General features: G+C 41.1%; 1 protein-coding gene across 23 annotated transcripts in view; it reads right to left on the bottom strand.

Moving 5' to 3' along the window:
• Positions 1-1,038: 1,038 nt before the first annotated feature.
• nfixb (nuclear factor I/Xb) overlaps positions 1,039-14,101 on the bottom strand; it is a 175,189-nt gene continuing 162,126 nt past the window's right edge. For 18 of the 23 annotated variants that reach the window (XM_071474611.1, XM_071474612.1, XM_071474613.1 and 15 more), the window contains 3 exons: positions 13,865-14,012; positions 11,839-11,930; positions 1,039-7,536 (listed from right to left, as the gene is read on the bottom strand). In XM_071474611.1, coding sequence (XP_071330712.1) covers positions 7,522-7,536; positions 11,839-11,930; positions 13,865-14,012 — 255 coding nt within the window. In that variant the 3' untranslated portion in view covers positions 1,039-7,521. The remainder of the gene's footprint in view (positions 7,537-11,838; positions 11,931-13,864; positions 14,013-14,101) is intronic. The other 5 variants (XM_071474626.1, XM_071474635.1, XM_071474620.1 and 2 more) reach the window with 1 other exon arrangement.

Raw genomic sequence — 14,101 nt, 5'->3', positions numbered from 1 at the left:
TTAACGCTCCATCACGTTTTTTTCTTCTCCTGCAGTTAGCATGCTTATTATAACCTAACGAAGCTCTTGTAAAACAGCAATCCACCACCTGCTCCCGACAAGAAACTGCATTTGGCAATGTTTTGAGAAAACTTCCAAATAGCCTCTTTAAAGATTTATTGATCAATTAGCTATTGAACAGCTATATGCAGGCTGGGGTTAAGTTTGTGTGCTGTTTGGTGCTAGTAGAGCTTTTTTCTTGGCTTATGAGAGCTATGAGACTCAACCGCATCAGTAAAGTCGTGGACTGTGAAATGAAAACAGCTAAAAGTTGCTAAAACACCTCAGAGCTGAGGGGAACTGTAGATTGAATTGCATGATAATTCTCTGTGGGTCCGTCACAGGCAAACTCTTTCACATTACACATGATCATTTGACCCATTGCTCATATAAAAATATTGATTAGTGCAGCTTTAAAAGTAAATTACATTTATTCAAGTACTGTATAATTTGGGGTACCTGTACTTTGCTTGAGTATTTACATTTTATGTTGCTGTATAATCCTACTCCATGACATTTCAGAGGAAAATATTGTAATGCTTAATCTATTTAAAAGCTATAATTGATAGTTACTTTTATAATTTGACACATATTGTGTAATTGTTTGCATTGTTTGTGTGCAGGAGGTTTGTTTTTTCTACCTTTGCTAGGCTGATAATCTCATGACCCCTCAGATTTATTTTGTGACCCTTTGGGCCCCTAGGTTGGAAACCAGTGGACATTACTGAACCTTAAGTATTAACATCTAATAATGTCATATACAGTGATGACTCTGCCACAGGAGCCATTATTTTCTTCAGAAGAATTAGCTTTACTTTTTCCTAATGAAGGGTTTAAATGCATGACTTTTAAATGGTGTATTTTTACGATGTGGTATTGCCACTCTTACCAAAGGGTCTTGCAGAAACGTCTATGGGCCACGGCCACGTATGAGACACAGGTGGCTGCTTGTCTATCACCAAAATGGCACAGTAATAACCACAGCTGACATAGGCAGGATACAGTCAAGAACATCCTTTTATTCAATCAAGTAAAGGTGTTGCTCTTTTCAAACTGTTTTTTATTATTATTATGGAAAAGAAACTGTAATTAACACATGCATTTCACCATGGGCTCTGGGAGGTGTGTCTGAGGGTTGGACGCTGCTCTAAGGGGGGGGAGAGGAGGAAGAGGAGGAGGAGGGGCACTCGTGGTGGGAGGGGTTACAGGTCAGAGACGAGGGGATAGGCCGGCCAGGGGCCTCAGTCTACACATCACTAAACACGGCCCAGCGTCCTACAAAACGTGTTAAAAACAAACAAAGGAAAATTTAAAAAGAAAAAAAGGAAAAAAAAAAAAAAAAAAACGGCGGACGGTTAGGCCACAGGGTCCGACTGGGCTCTTTGAACAGTGCAGGGGCAGGTACTGTAGACACCCTCCCTCAACAAACCACACACACACGCACACACGCGCACACACACTGCTCCATGCAACCTGTTCCTCTCTGATATGGCTTCTCAACTGTGGCGCTTTCACTTGTCAAGGCTAGATTGATAATACTGCTGCTGGCTTCATTTGCTTGATGACGAAAAATAAAAAGTTGCATATATTTAATTATTTTTATTTGTGGTTTTTTTGGAGGACCAAAAAAAAAAAAAAAAAAAAAAAAAATCTGTAATCACTTGATTTTGCTGGTGGAATTTCAAGGTGCTTTCTCCGTAAGTCACCAAAGTCAACTCGCTCTATAGCTTTTGGAACCATATCACTTTGGTCAATGGTGGTGAATCAATACATTTCCAAACAAAGCGTAACATTTCTAGTGATTGTGCTAAATCTGAGCCTCTCAGTCTCCGTGCTGTGGAACCGGTCCGCTTTATAAGGTGCTTCGAGTTATTTTTCTGTTTCATTTTTTTCCTTTTTTTTTTTTTTTTTTTTTTTTTTTTTAAATAGCTGGTCTCATTCAACCACTAGAAAGGTGCATAATTGAAGGTCTCAATGCAGCATCTTCATGCTGCCTAAGATATGCAGTAACAATGACAAAAAGGAATCAAAAAGCAAATCCAAATTCAATTATAAAAAAAATAAATAGATAGAAACAAGGATTACAAACAAACCTGCCTATACTAGCAGTCCTACTGGTCATCTCCCTCGCCAAAGTCCAAAACCGAAGTTCCCATGAGCGCTTGCATCCCTCCACCCGGGTTCATTTCTCATTGGCCGCTCCCAGGGGGGAAAACTGTTTCTCTGCCCTATAACCCAGCCCCTGTCCTCAGCACAGCCCAGAGCCCCGTGGTGTAACTTGTTCACTTACATTAGCTGTTGAATGGAGAAGCTGAAGAAGATGGGTATGGTAATACAATGTGAAGCGTACAGACAAGAATAACATGTGAGCTAACTGCATTCTGCTCAGACAAAAAAATCTTTGCGTATTCTTTTTTTTTTCTTTTTTTTGATTTTTTTTTAAACCCCGCCGTTCAGAGAAAGGGAGAAAGGAGAAAAGGAGGGAGGGGAGGAAGGAGAAGGTTACGCAGCTACAGACTACTCCAGTGTCCAAGATAGACAGAAGACAAGATACAGAGGAAGAGAAGCAAGACAGAAAATATCCTTTTTTTTGTCTTTTTTCAGCTTTTCTTAATTATTCAACAATAAAAAGAGGAACTAAATCACACCAATTTCCTTTAGTACTATGTATACTGCTTTAAAAAGCTTGAAGAAGAGGAAGAGAAAGATATAGAAGTATGAAGGAGGGGACTTTTTTTCTTTTGAGATGGGCACTCAGGATTACAAGATGGAATCTGTGAACAAAAGGCACTTTTTAGGGACAACCTTTAAGATGCTCTGAGTCTATAACACTACATCACCAAACAAATATTTATAATCATTTACAGTGGGAGATGGGGATCCGGAGGAGGGGGAGAGGGGTGGGGGATTGGAGAGGGGGGGTGGGGCTCACATTCTTATTGAACTGATGACAGCATCCCTCTGAGGTCGCTAATTCCCTCTCGCCGAACCAACCAGACATTGACACCAAATTAAAAAAAAAAAAAAATCTCGCCAGACTTCATCACTCGTGATTTTTGTTGTTTTGTTTTTCTTAGAAACGGGAATCCATACTTGTGCATCTCCCAAATTGGGGAAGATCTTGTCTTTGTCCCACATTAGGTTCACTTATGTTGGATACAAGATGGTACAGTCTGGAAAAAGATGTTTTTTTTTTTTTTGTTTTTCCCTACGACTGTTCCTCTGCTGTGGTGTAAAGGTTGGGGGGAAAAATGCCTTTTGTCACAACAACCTTTTCATACAATGAACCCCTCCCCCCTCAGTAAATACAAAAAGAGAAATAGAATAATGCATGTTTTCCTAAAATTTGCTTTTATGATAACACTTAATTTTCGTTTATTATTATTTATGTATAATAGAGATTGAATGTACTTTATTCTTTACGAAAGCACCAGTTTTCATAGTGATATATATTTTATGAGTTGCAAAAATTGTTCCTTCAGCCCTCCCACATTTTGAAAACAAATCATTAGAAATGAAATTTTTCTTAAAAAAGTGATAAAAGGAAAAAAAAAAAAACAAAAAGGAAAATTAAAAACAGTTTCCTCAAACTTACTTACAAAGACTGGGATTTTTTTTCTCGCCGCCCTCGTATTTAGAGTCCTAGAGCATGAGGACTTGAAAAACAAAACAAAAACAAACAAAAGGAAAAAAAAAAACATAGAGGGTTTTCCCTCTTTTCTCGTGACACCCTCAAACAATTGCTAACAAACAAACACAATTCCTCTACCAAGGCATTGCACATGGCTCAATCAACATACATCATTTAGTTTCAAGGACAATACTTCCCATCAAAACAAGAAAGAAAACAACAAAACCTAATCTGTTCTTTTTTTTTTTTAAATCCTCAACTACATTTTCATCACTGTCTATGTATCTATTGTTGTGTTTGCCATGGATTTTCCTTTTCTGTCATTTAATGCGAGTGTGGGTTTAGAGACTGGTACTTTAGCTCAAATCAGCAGTTTTTGAGATGCATCCTATAACTGTGCGATGTACGCCATGCTTCAAAAAATAACTAGACTGCCACAGAGCTTATCTTGCAAATAAAAAAAATGTATATATCTATAAATATATATGTGTATTATATATAAAGATGCTTGCGATTATCTAGTGAGCTGTCACCGTTTTTTTTTTTCCTCTCCTGACATAAATTTTTCACCATTCACTATAGCTTATATGTGAGAAAAAGAACCTGAATTCATGTTTGACAAATTGCATAATGGGAATACAGAGGCACTTCCATAGATTAGAAAAGAAATCACCTTAGCCATCATTAACGTCTTACTCAGCGGAGCTAGTTCTCTCTACGAAGCTGATGAGATGGTCGCCAGTCGTTGGCCAACTATGTTGTGTTTCCCTGCAGTGAAGAACATGGCCAGGCAGTCCAGTTATTTTGTGAGGTTGGATGAATGATTTTAATTCAACTTTTAACAGGAAATAACTGAATCGGTCTGAATGTGTACGGGCTCGTGATATAAAATGATTAAAAGCATAAAGGCCTCCTCAGATTGTCTATATTTAAGACTTCCCTTTGAATTCATTTGGGCACTGGGGATGTGTTTGTGTCAATATTGAATGGACTTTTTAAGTCTGTGTGTTTAAGAAGTGGCGATCTGAACTCTACAGGTGTGTTTCTCTCCCAGTAATACATCCACTGATTTGGAAAACTAAGTGGTGGTCAATCTTTTGTAACTCTTAACGAAAAATAAACTCACAAGGTTGGCTGGCATGATTGTTTTAGTGCAGTTTTGATCATCAGGGGCTCACGGGTTCACAATAGCAAGGGGGAGTGCTGGTGCATGTGTGTGTCTGTGTGTGTGTTGGGGGATTACCATAGCAACCCATATCCTTTTACCTGACCCTGTGCACCTAAAAAAAAGTGGGCACATGTGTGATCCTCCTACTGAAAACCCTCTCTGAAAACAGCCAGATATGTCACATATTCATTTTGCTCCGCAGTGTGGCTCCCTCTGCTCTTGGAGCGGCAGCCCGTCTGGGAGTGTAAACAACAGGGTAAACTTTAGGGAGACAGAAAGAAGAGCTTACTCTCTCTTTTACTCTGGGTCCCATCTTCAGCAACCTTCCCTCCTCGATTCTGGTTTTCTATCACTCACATATGACCATCACCAGTCAGCAGCTGTACCTGGGTGAAATAGTAGATGCAGCTAAGCTTTTTCCTCACCTGTATGGTTCAGCAGGTAGGTTCCCAGAAAATAAGCTTCCTGTGATTGTCAAAACTCTGCATTGTGTGGTCCTGCAGCACAGTATGTGGCAAATGGGTTTATCTGGCACTGAGAACAAACAAACCATGTTAAAGGAAAAGTTTGATATTTTGGAAATTACACACATTCACTTTCTTGCCGAGAGTAAAATGGGAAGATTGATACCACTCTTGTGTCTGTACGGTAAATATGAAGCTACAGCTGGTTGCCAGGTAGCTTAACGTTATGAATGGAAATGGGGAAACAGCTTCAACATCATCTGGAAAGGCGCTGTGATGGCCAATAAAATACATGCAAACACATGGTCCTGTTGGATTTACTTTGTAATGTAAACACTGTATTTGTGCTGTTTGGCTTGTGATCATTGCAGCAAAAGATAAAATAACTGCTGCTGTGATAACTTCCTCTGAGATAAATGCCTCTGAGAAGCCCTCAAATGCACAGGTCTGTTACTCAAACTGGACTTCCTAGATAGCATACACACCACTATGTCACATCGTTTAATCCATATAAAACCTAAAGTGTAAAAACAACAATTTACTGTTTTATAAGGGTTTAGAGACAGAATATTTCTTGGCTGTGAACAGTTGCCAGGGCCCTACCATTACAAAACGACATTTTGTATGGATTAAACAAACAAGAGGTGCTGGTTTTCATATTTTGAACAGAGCAAGGTTAGCTGTTTCCAGTCTTTGTGCTAAGCTACACTAACATTTGCTAGTTGTAGCTACATTTTTACTGAAACAAGAGTTGTATCTTCTCGTTTAACTCTCTGTAACAAGGCGAATAAGTGTATTTCCCAAAATATCGAACCTTTACTTTAAGTCTTTGCAACTACTATTTGATCCGGGTTAGCTAACCACCCTATCTATGCCACTTCAAAATCCCACTTCTTACTGTGTTTCTCTATAAGGTGCTGTCATTCAAATATAAAACAATTATAAAATAGTACAAATCCAAAAGGAATAAATTCAAATAAGAGAACACACAAGAGAACAAAATCATTCATCTACATTACAAGAGGGCAAAAAGGGGAATCAATAGCTGCTGTCTAAAGTTGTGAAAACTGTCAGAAATGATGTACACTGATTTTCAGTGTGTGTGTTGGTTTGGAAATCTAATCAAATAGGTCGAGTTCACTGGGCTTTACTGTATGTGCATATAAAATGAAAATATGATAACACAACACCACCACCTATAAATACTACAATCTAAAAGGTGAGACTGGGCAACTGTGTGTGTGTGTTTCAATTGTACATACATGCTGTGGTCATGGCACAGATTGTAGTGAGTGTGTGTTGTGCGGGGAAATGTGAGAATGAGCAGAGGCCAATGATTTGTCAAACTGAACGCTGGGGGTTGAGGACATGTGAAGGCTTCTTGTACCTTGATCTTTCCTCTTTAAAACTCTTAATAGGCAAGTCTGGTTTACCTCCCATGCCTTGTAGGTAAATAGTGCACATCGTTAAGATTAGTGTTAATTGATTCAGCTTGTAGTGCAACCCTTAATCAAGAAATGTTTTGGCATGGTCTCTCTCTGGTTAGTAGTAGGGTAAAAAGGGGGCTTTATAGAGTCAATGGTCATTCAGAGAGAGAAAAACGTTGGTCAATTTGATTTTGTTTTGGGTGATGACAGACATAACAGGAGCATGGACTGCAGCTTTCATTGGAGACCTAATTGTGTCTTTGCTTTGATTAGGTTGTGGATTCATGGTGGGTATAGCTTTGTAGGTTAAATGTTTCATCTGGAAAATCATATTCTGTTGGACAGTTGATTTTCATTGCCATTCATTACACAATGCGTCCTCACGAAGTAGGAGAAGTTGACCACTTTTTCATCCTCAGGTTCCTCCTGCGTTGCTGCTGTGTTGTGCTGGTTCGTTGGTTTTCCAGGAGAGATGCCTGCTTGGTGCTGTTTGTCCTCTTACTCCTTCACTATCCTGGCATCCTCTTGTCCATCCATTCATCTTTCCATCTATCCATCTTTAAATGGGTCCTCCCTCTGACTGGGTAAATGAGTCCAGAGTTCCTCTAAAAGTGTCATGCTGCTGCAATTTCCTGTGTTGCTAGGTTATATTTTGTATCAGGTGAGAAATACTGTCAGGGTCGGTCGGTGGGTTGGTTGGAGGACAATTATTATCCTGTGGGTTGTTTCTCTGTTTTTCTATTTCCGATTGTAAAGAAAGAATTCTAGTTGCTGGTTTGTACACAGATCTTGTCAGAGGAACCAAGACTGAAAAAGAAAAAGAGGGAAAGGGGTGTGGGGGATGAGATTACATTAATGTCAAAACCAGAAAGATTTGGTGGACAAGATAACAATAACATCTCTGAATATAACTGAAAAGTCTGCAATTTGGTGATTTTAGATACACTGTGACTGGCATTTGGAGTATAAAAACTAACCCATCTTGTCAGAAAATATCTGGTTCTTTGATAAAGAAAAGCCATAGTACAAGCTCTATAACTCTCAAGATTCTCAATCATCCAGGTCATGGTATCTCTTAGAGCTTTACAAAGGCAACTGGGCTTGAGATTTACTTCACATCCGTAAGGCTCCTTCAGAACTGAAGACGAACTGAAGAAGTGTTTCAGATGAGAGGTAAAACATCCTCAAGAACATCAAGCAAGTACATTTGCCTTTGTAAAACTCTAAGAGATACAACTCTCACGGGGGGATTTCTTCAAAAAGAATTTTGTTCCCGACTGCAACAGCATAACTTTTCAAATTTGCAACACCTCAGAGTTGCGCCTCTAGCAGGCTTCTCTTACAGTGGCCATGGCTCTTGGCTATAATAGTATTTTGAGCAAACTGCTCTACCAAACTGATCAGAAACACAAGATTTTCACAAACTAAGTTTAAACAAGCAAACATGAGCCACACGAACAGCTCAGTTGGGCTGTACTTTGGCAAATGCTTCTTTGACCGAAATGCGTGGTAAAACAGAGTTATCAGAACTCATCCCCTCAGGTTCTTAAATATATTTATAAAGCTTTAAATATATCTTTTTTGGCTAAAGGTTGGTGAGCAATCCATCCAGTTTTTGGGGAAATATTTCACGCTGAGCCACAAATGTAAAAGGTCATGGTGGTAGTAGACAAAAGGTCCAGGGATCACAGAAGTGCATGAACATGAATGTCTATACAAAATTTCACAGCAATCTAGAGATATTTCAGTCTGGACCAAAGTGGTGGACTGAACAACTATCATTTTCATTCCTAGAGCAAAGTCACTAATATTCAGAAATCAGTATGACAAATGCAAACTACTGGAACTGTTTAACCTTTAGGTATCTTTGTTAATAACAAGCACGTTTTTTTCTTTTGCCCTTTTACAGTTGTGGTCAAAGTTGGACCTCCTGAATTTCAAACTTTCAAACTTTAGTCTTTCTTCAAGAGTGGTGTCCTCTTTGGCCTTCGCCCATAGACTGAAACCACTACTCCAGATTGTTCCAGGTCAGCCTGAAGCTCTTGCTTACACAATCCACACCAAGCTTCTCAGACTTCTTTCACTGAGAGTCCTCTTAGTGCCACCTCTTGGTAGCATCTTATCAGTTTTATATCTTTGAATCTTCTTCATAACATTATAAACTGTTGAAACAGGGATTTCAAGACCTTTGGAGATTGCTTTGTAGCCTTTCCAAATGTCATATTTTTTGATAATAGCATTTCTGGTGCTCTGGAACAGCTCTCTTATCTTGGTCATTGTGAAAAAGAAACTGGAAATAATTACCCTCTTTTTATGAAGTAAAACCCATCATTCACTGGTTAATTAAGGTAATGTGAACCCAGAAATCGCAGGTAAGTTTATTTTATTATTATTTTTAGTTTAAGGAACTAATTTAAATTCATCAAAAGGGTGCAATAAATGTGTCCAGGGTACACTTTGTGTTTCACTATTATGCAATTTTTGTTTTTTTTTCTTTTGCTTAGTAACCTTGTTCTTTTTATTAAAATATTCTGGTTATACAAAATTGATTCATTTGTATTTATATTTGCAGCTATGCACTTAAAATTGAGCGGCGCTAATAATTTTGACCATAACTGTAGGCCTACAGAAATTCTGCCCATTTCTGGAGTGAAGTACAATATGTCTTGAATTTGGCCAAGCAGTGAATGGCTACTAATGGCCAAGCAGCAGCAGGGGGATGGCAGTCTGATGCTCCCTGCCACTTGTGCCATCTTCACGTTGGGTTTCTCCCACTCAGCATGAGCAGGGAGCAGGAGTGGGTCACCGTCGCTGTTGTTGGCTGCCCCGCTTGGCCTGCAGGATCTGGCACTATGGGCTGGTGCGCCAACATTCTACAAGTCAAGCCTTGGAAACTACTCTGAGCCTCCAGGGAAGCAGCCTTTTGTTTTGTTTGACTCTAACAGGTCGCATGAATACCCCCCTTCTGCCTCCTGCCCTTCTCAGCTACCCTACTCCCCTGGGCACTGTCCCAGCAGGCCTAGAGCATTGTAACTTCTCCCGTCTTAGTTACTCTCTCTCCTTCTGTGTATGCTCTTACAAACACACACACATACACACAATCCATCTATCTCCCGTGAACACTCCCACTAAACCCTTGGCAGCAGACAGTGACCACCCTCTTTTCTTTCCTGCCCCCCCCCCCCCCCCCCCCCCCCCTCCTCCCACCCCAATTCTTGCCCCCTCTCAAGCAACCCCTTCTCAAATTCAACATCAACTGGCTATGACATCATGTCTGGTTGCCCGAGGTAACCAGACGGCCGGGACGTGACTTCTATAAGGCCCGAAACTCTAACGCTCTGTTCCCTCCATTTCTTGTCTCTCTCTGTACTGTTGGTATCTTGTTTCCTTGCTCCTCTGGTTGCAGTGCCTAACATTTACCACTAGAGGGCACATGGAGCCCACTATTGTCAGTGAGAGGTTCTCCAGCCTGCCCTGTACTCACCACATACTCACTTCTGACATGCTCTTTGTTTAGTAATTTATCATTTTTTAGTGGATCGTTAATGTTTTAGTGCCTTATTTTGACAGACATATGCAAACAATTAGTGTTGTGTATTTGGAAGAGTAAAACCACACTTCAGATATTGTGTCCCACTGAATACTGAACATCAATGAGCTTTTTAAGAAAGCGTATCAAGACACGCTACATAGCCAAAAATATGTAGATACCACCGTCCATATGCTTTGGTTTACTTTTGGTGTAGAGTTGTTTTTTACACCACTTAGTTCCACTCAAGGGAAATCTTAATGCTACAGCATACAATATTTTAGATAAGTGTCTGTAACTTTGTGGCAGCTGTTTGGGGAAGATCATTTCCTGTTTCAACATGACAATGCCCCTGTGCAGAAAGCCAGGTCCGTAAAGAAATTACTTTCCCAGTTTGGTGTAGAAGAATCTAAGTGGCTTGCACAGAGCCCTAACCTCAACCCCATCAAGCGCCATTGGGTCGTAGGGAAAGACTGACTGCAAGCCAAGTTTTATCGCCCTAAATCAGTGCCCGACCTCACTATAAAGCTCTTGTGGCTGAATGGGAGAAAATCCCGGCTGCCAGGTTCAGAAATCTGGTGGAAAACCTTCCCATGGAAGTGGAAGCTGTTGTAACAGCAGATTTATGCCCATTGGTTTGGGATGATGTGTTCAACAATTACTTCTGAATGTACTGTCTGGGTGTCCATATACTTTTGAACATGTAGCGTGCGTGAAATAACAGGGGAAACAAAAGAAAGTAAAGTTGCATTGGTAACAAAGAAGGAACAAAAAGAAAAACTGACAGTAGAAAAGGAGATAAAGACCAACGTGAAAAAGGGGAAGGGTAATAAAGAGTGGAGTATAATGATCGCAGGGGCAGGAAAGATCAGGAATGGGGGAAATGGAAAGGGAGGAAAAGTGAAAAATGGAGGGCAGAGAAACAAGGGAGGGGATCAGCAGAGCAGTTTCAGATGGTTTCCATGTGTTGAGGAGCTGAGCTGAGCTGGCTCCAGGCGGGTGTGGTTGGACACTAATGAGAAAAGTACTGGTGGTAATGGAGGAGGCATATGAACGAGGCACAGAGCAGTGAAGGGAAGGAAAGAAGAAGGTGAAAGAGAGAAAATGTACAAGGCAGAGGCAGAGAAAATGAAGAAGAGGGAGGGAAGAGTAGGACAAAGCTAAAAAGACTTAGAAAGTGAAGTGGGAGGTGTGGGGTGGGTTGGCAAGAAGAGAGGAAGGAAAGGTAGCAGGGAGAGGGAGCGAAAAAGGCAGCGAGGGAGAAGGCCTGCTGTCTGAAGGGTAGGCTCCATATGTGCCAAATAAACAGTCGAGCACATATGGTAAACCACACATGTACAGTAAAATACAGATGTACAAATGCACACACTGACGGTGCGCTGTGGGATGGTGTGAGAGGAGAGGTGGAAGAAACCCAGCAGCAGGTTTCAGGGAGTGAGGGAATAAGAAATATTTTGGCGTACATCCACACAGTTAATAAGTTTCCTGAGTTTGAAAGGTAATCGCAGTCGAAACAGATGAGTTTCCCCTTCACTTTTCACACACAGAGACAAACTGTCAGCATATCCCCAAACTCCTACCTGTGTCTGCTGCGGGATGTTCAGAAAGTTGTTGTCCCGTGATCCGATGCCGACAAACCTGTTGGGAGCTGTGGCGCCTGGCGTGGAGTATGCTACGGAAAGAGAAGAAGAACAAAACAGACATCAGTGCACAGAGAGACAATTACAACTGCATCTGCAGCACTTGAATGCACAATGCACTTAAATTCAATTTCTTAATAAGAGTAAGAGAAGAAGACTGATAGCACTCTTGTGGTATCAATGTGAAACTAGTGCAAGCAACCTGCTAGCTTATCACAAAGCTAGGCTAGCGCTGGCCAACAGTAACAAATCCAACCACCAGCACCTCTGAAACTCACTAATTTATATGTTCTATCTTGTTACAAAAACCCAAGTGTAAAAATGACAAGATTCAGAAGTGACAGCATCTGGCCAAGAACTAGTCTGACCCATAATAAAACCTCAACATGTTATTTTCACACGTTTCAGTTTTTGTACAAATTAAACTATGTAATGTTTTAGTTGGTAAGCACTCGAGGGGCAGGTAGGCAGATTTTGTTACCTTTGGACACATCGAGGCTAGCCATTTCCCCCCTGTTTTCATTTCTTATGCTAAGCTAAGCTAAGCTAACTAGCTGCAGGCTGTAGCTTTGTGTTTACTGCACTTGAGAGTGGTATCAATCTTCTCATCAAACTCTTGGCAAGAAAGTGAATTAGTGTATTCCCCAAAATGTCAAACTACTGCTTTCGCGTTTAATGCCGTACAGTAAACCTACCGGATCACTGTAGTCAAAATGTAAATAAATATACATTCATTTCAGTAGAAAGTACAGCTGTATTCAGGTCATCAAAACTCCACAGCGAAGTTTGCCAAAATCTGGTCAGCAAACTTAGATCTCCCTGAATGATTAAGTCCTGTTGAAATACTCAGTTGGAAGTGATTGAGCACACCAGAATCCTGACACTGAGCATCAGTCAGGGACATTTAAAACCCACTTGCATCAAAGTCTGACAAATTTAGGGCAGTTTGAGGCACCCTACGGACTCCATAATTTGAATCTCACTGAGGGATTCAGGATGCAGTGTGCAGACTTGTGCATATGTCAGTCTGTTTGTGTGGAGGAAAGGGAGAAAGGACAAGAAGAGGAGAGAGAGAGAGAGACAGAGAGAAAGAGAAGTTGCAGATTTATGTGAATGGACATATACTGTATACATCCATGTGTTTCTAAGAATTGGAGTAACATACATAAGACATAGAAGACTTTGAGACGCTGACTGGGGGGTAAAACAAAAACACTACACTTGAAGGAAAGCTAAAAACAAAAAAAAGTGCTCCATCCAGTGCCCCTCCTATCACAGGTGAGGAAGACAAACGTATTGTGAGAAAGCCCCACGGGTGGTCTGACATCAAATTTAAATCATCTTAAATACACACCCTATTCTGCTTAGCAAACACCAAACAAAATCCTATCAAGAAGATCAACTGAACCAAAAACAAACAGGAATAAAATTATTCCACCAATGTCCCAATTTGAACTGGAATGTTTTGGAGTCCATATAAATTAACTGCCCTAAATTTGTGCCCTTCCCAAGTAAGAATCAATTAATATTCAAAGTCTTCTTGAGTTTTTCCACAAGATTTGCTGATGAGTCCAGCAGGAGAAGAAAGGAGGATTTAGAGGGAGAAGAGCTGGGGTGGTGATGCACCTTCCATTCCCGACAGAGCAGAATGAGCTCGGTGAGCCGCTCAAACTGATGGGGCCTAACACAGAACCCTGCTGAGCACCACAGAAGTCCTTCATGACAGATATTTCTCACCAAACCTCTGGTGGCCTTGACCTACTCTACTGAGCTCCACAGTGTTTTCTGTGCCGGCTTCCATAGCCTTCCAAGGGGTTAAGGGAGGTGAGATGCTGGATACACAGGAACAATGATGGCACAAAGTTGGAGGAAGAACAATGGCAGGGGTCTTTTCTCTGGAGAGGGTTGGGATTTTCAATTGTTTGTTTTTTTTTTTTTTGAGAACGGTCTCTGCGGGGTCACTTACACGGAGATGCGGGCGAGGAGAGTCCGCCGTCAGGGGGCGTGCTGTTGGGTTTAGAGTCGGGCATAGGGAGGGGCACTGGGCGGGCCACTGGGGGAGGTGGAGGCAGCAAGAAGGAGCCTGGCATTTTGCTCTGGCCGCTCCCGTTTGGCTGCAGACAACACAAATAGGGTCAGGAGGGCGACATGCGACAATCCGCAGACACGGAATGAAAAGAGAGGACGTAGCTCGGGAGGCCGA

The sequence above is a fragment of the Trachinotus anak genome, unplaced genomic scaffold (genome assembly GCF_046630095.1).
Source record: "Trachinotus anak isolate AG129_WGS33_773 ecotype Australia unplaced genomic scaffold, CSIRO_AGI_Tana_v1 ptg000003l, whole genome shotgun sequence".
Classification (NCBI taxonomy): domain Eukaryota; kingdom Metazoa; phylum Chordata; class Actinopteri; order Carangiformes; family Carangidae; genus Trachinotus; species Trachinotus anak.
The sequence above is the reverse complement of the archived record's forward strand: the minus strand, read 5'-3'. Positions and strand labels throughout refer to the sequence as shown.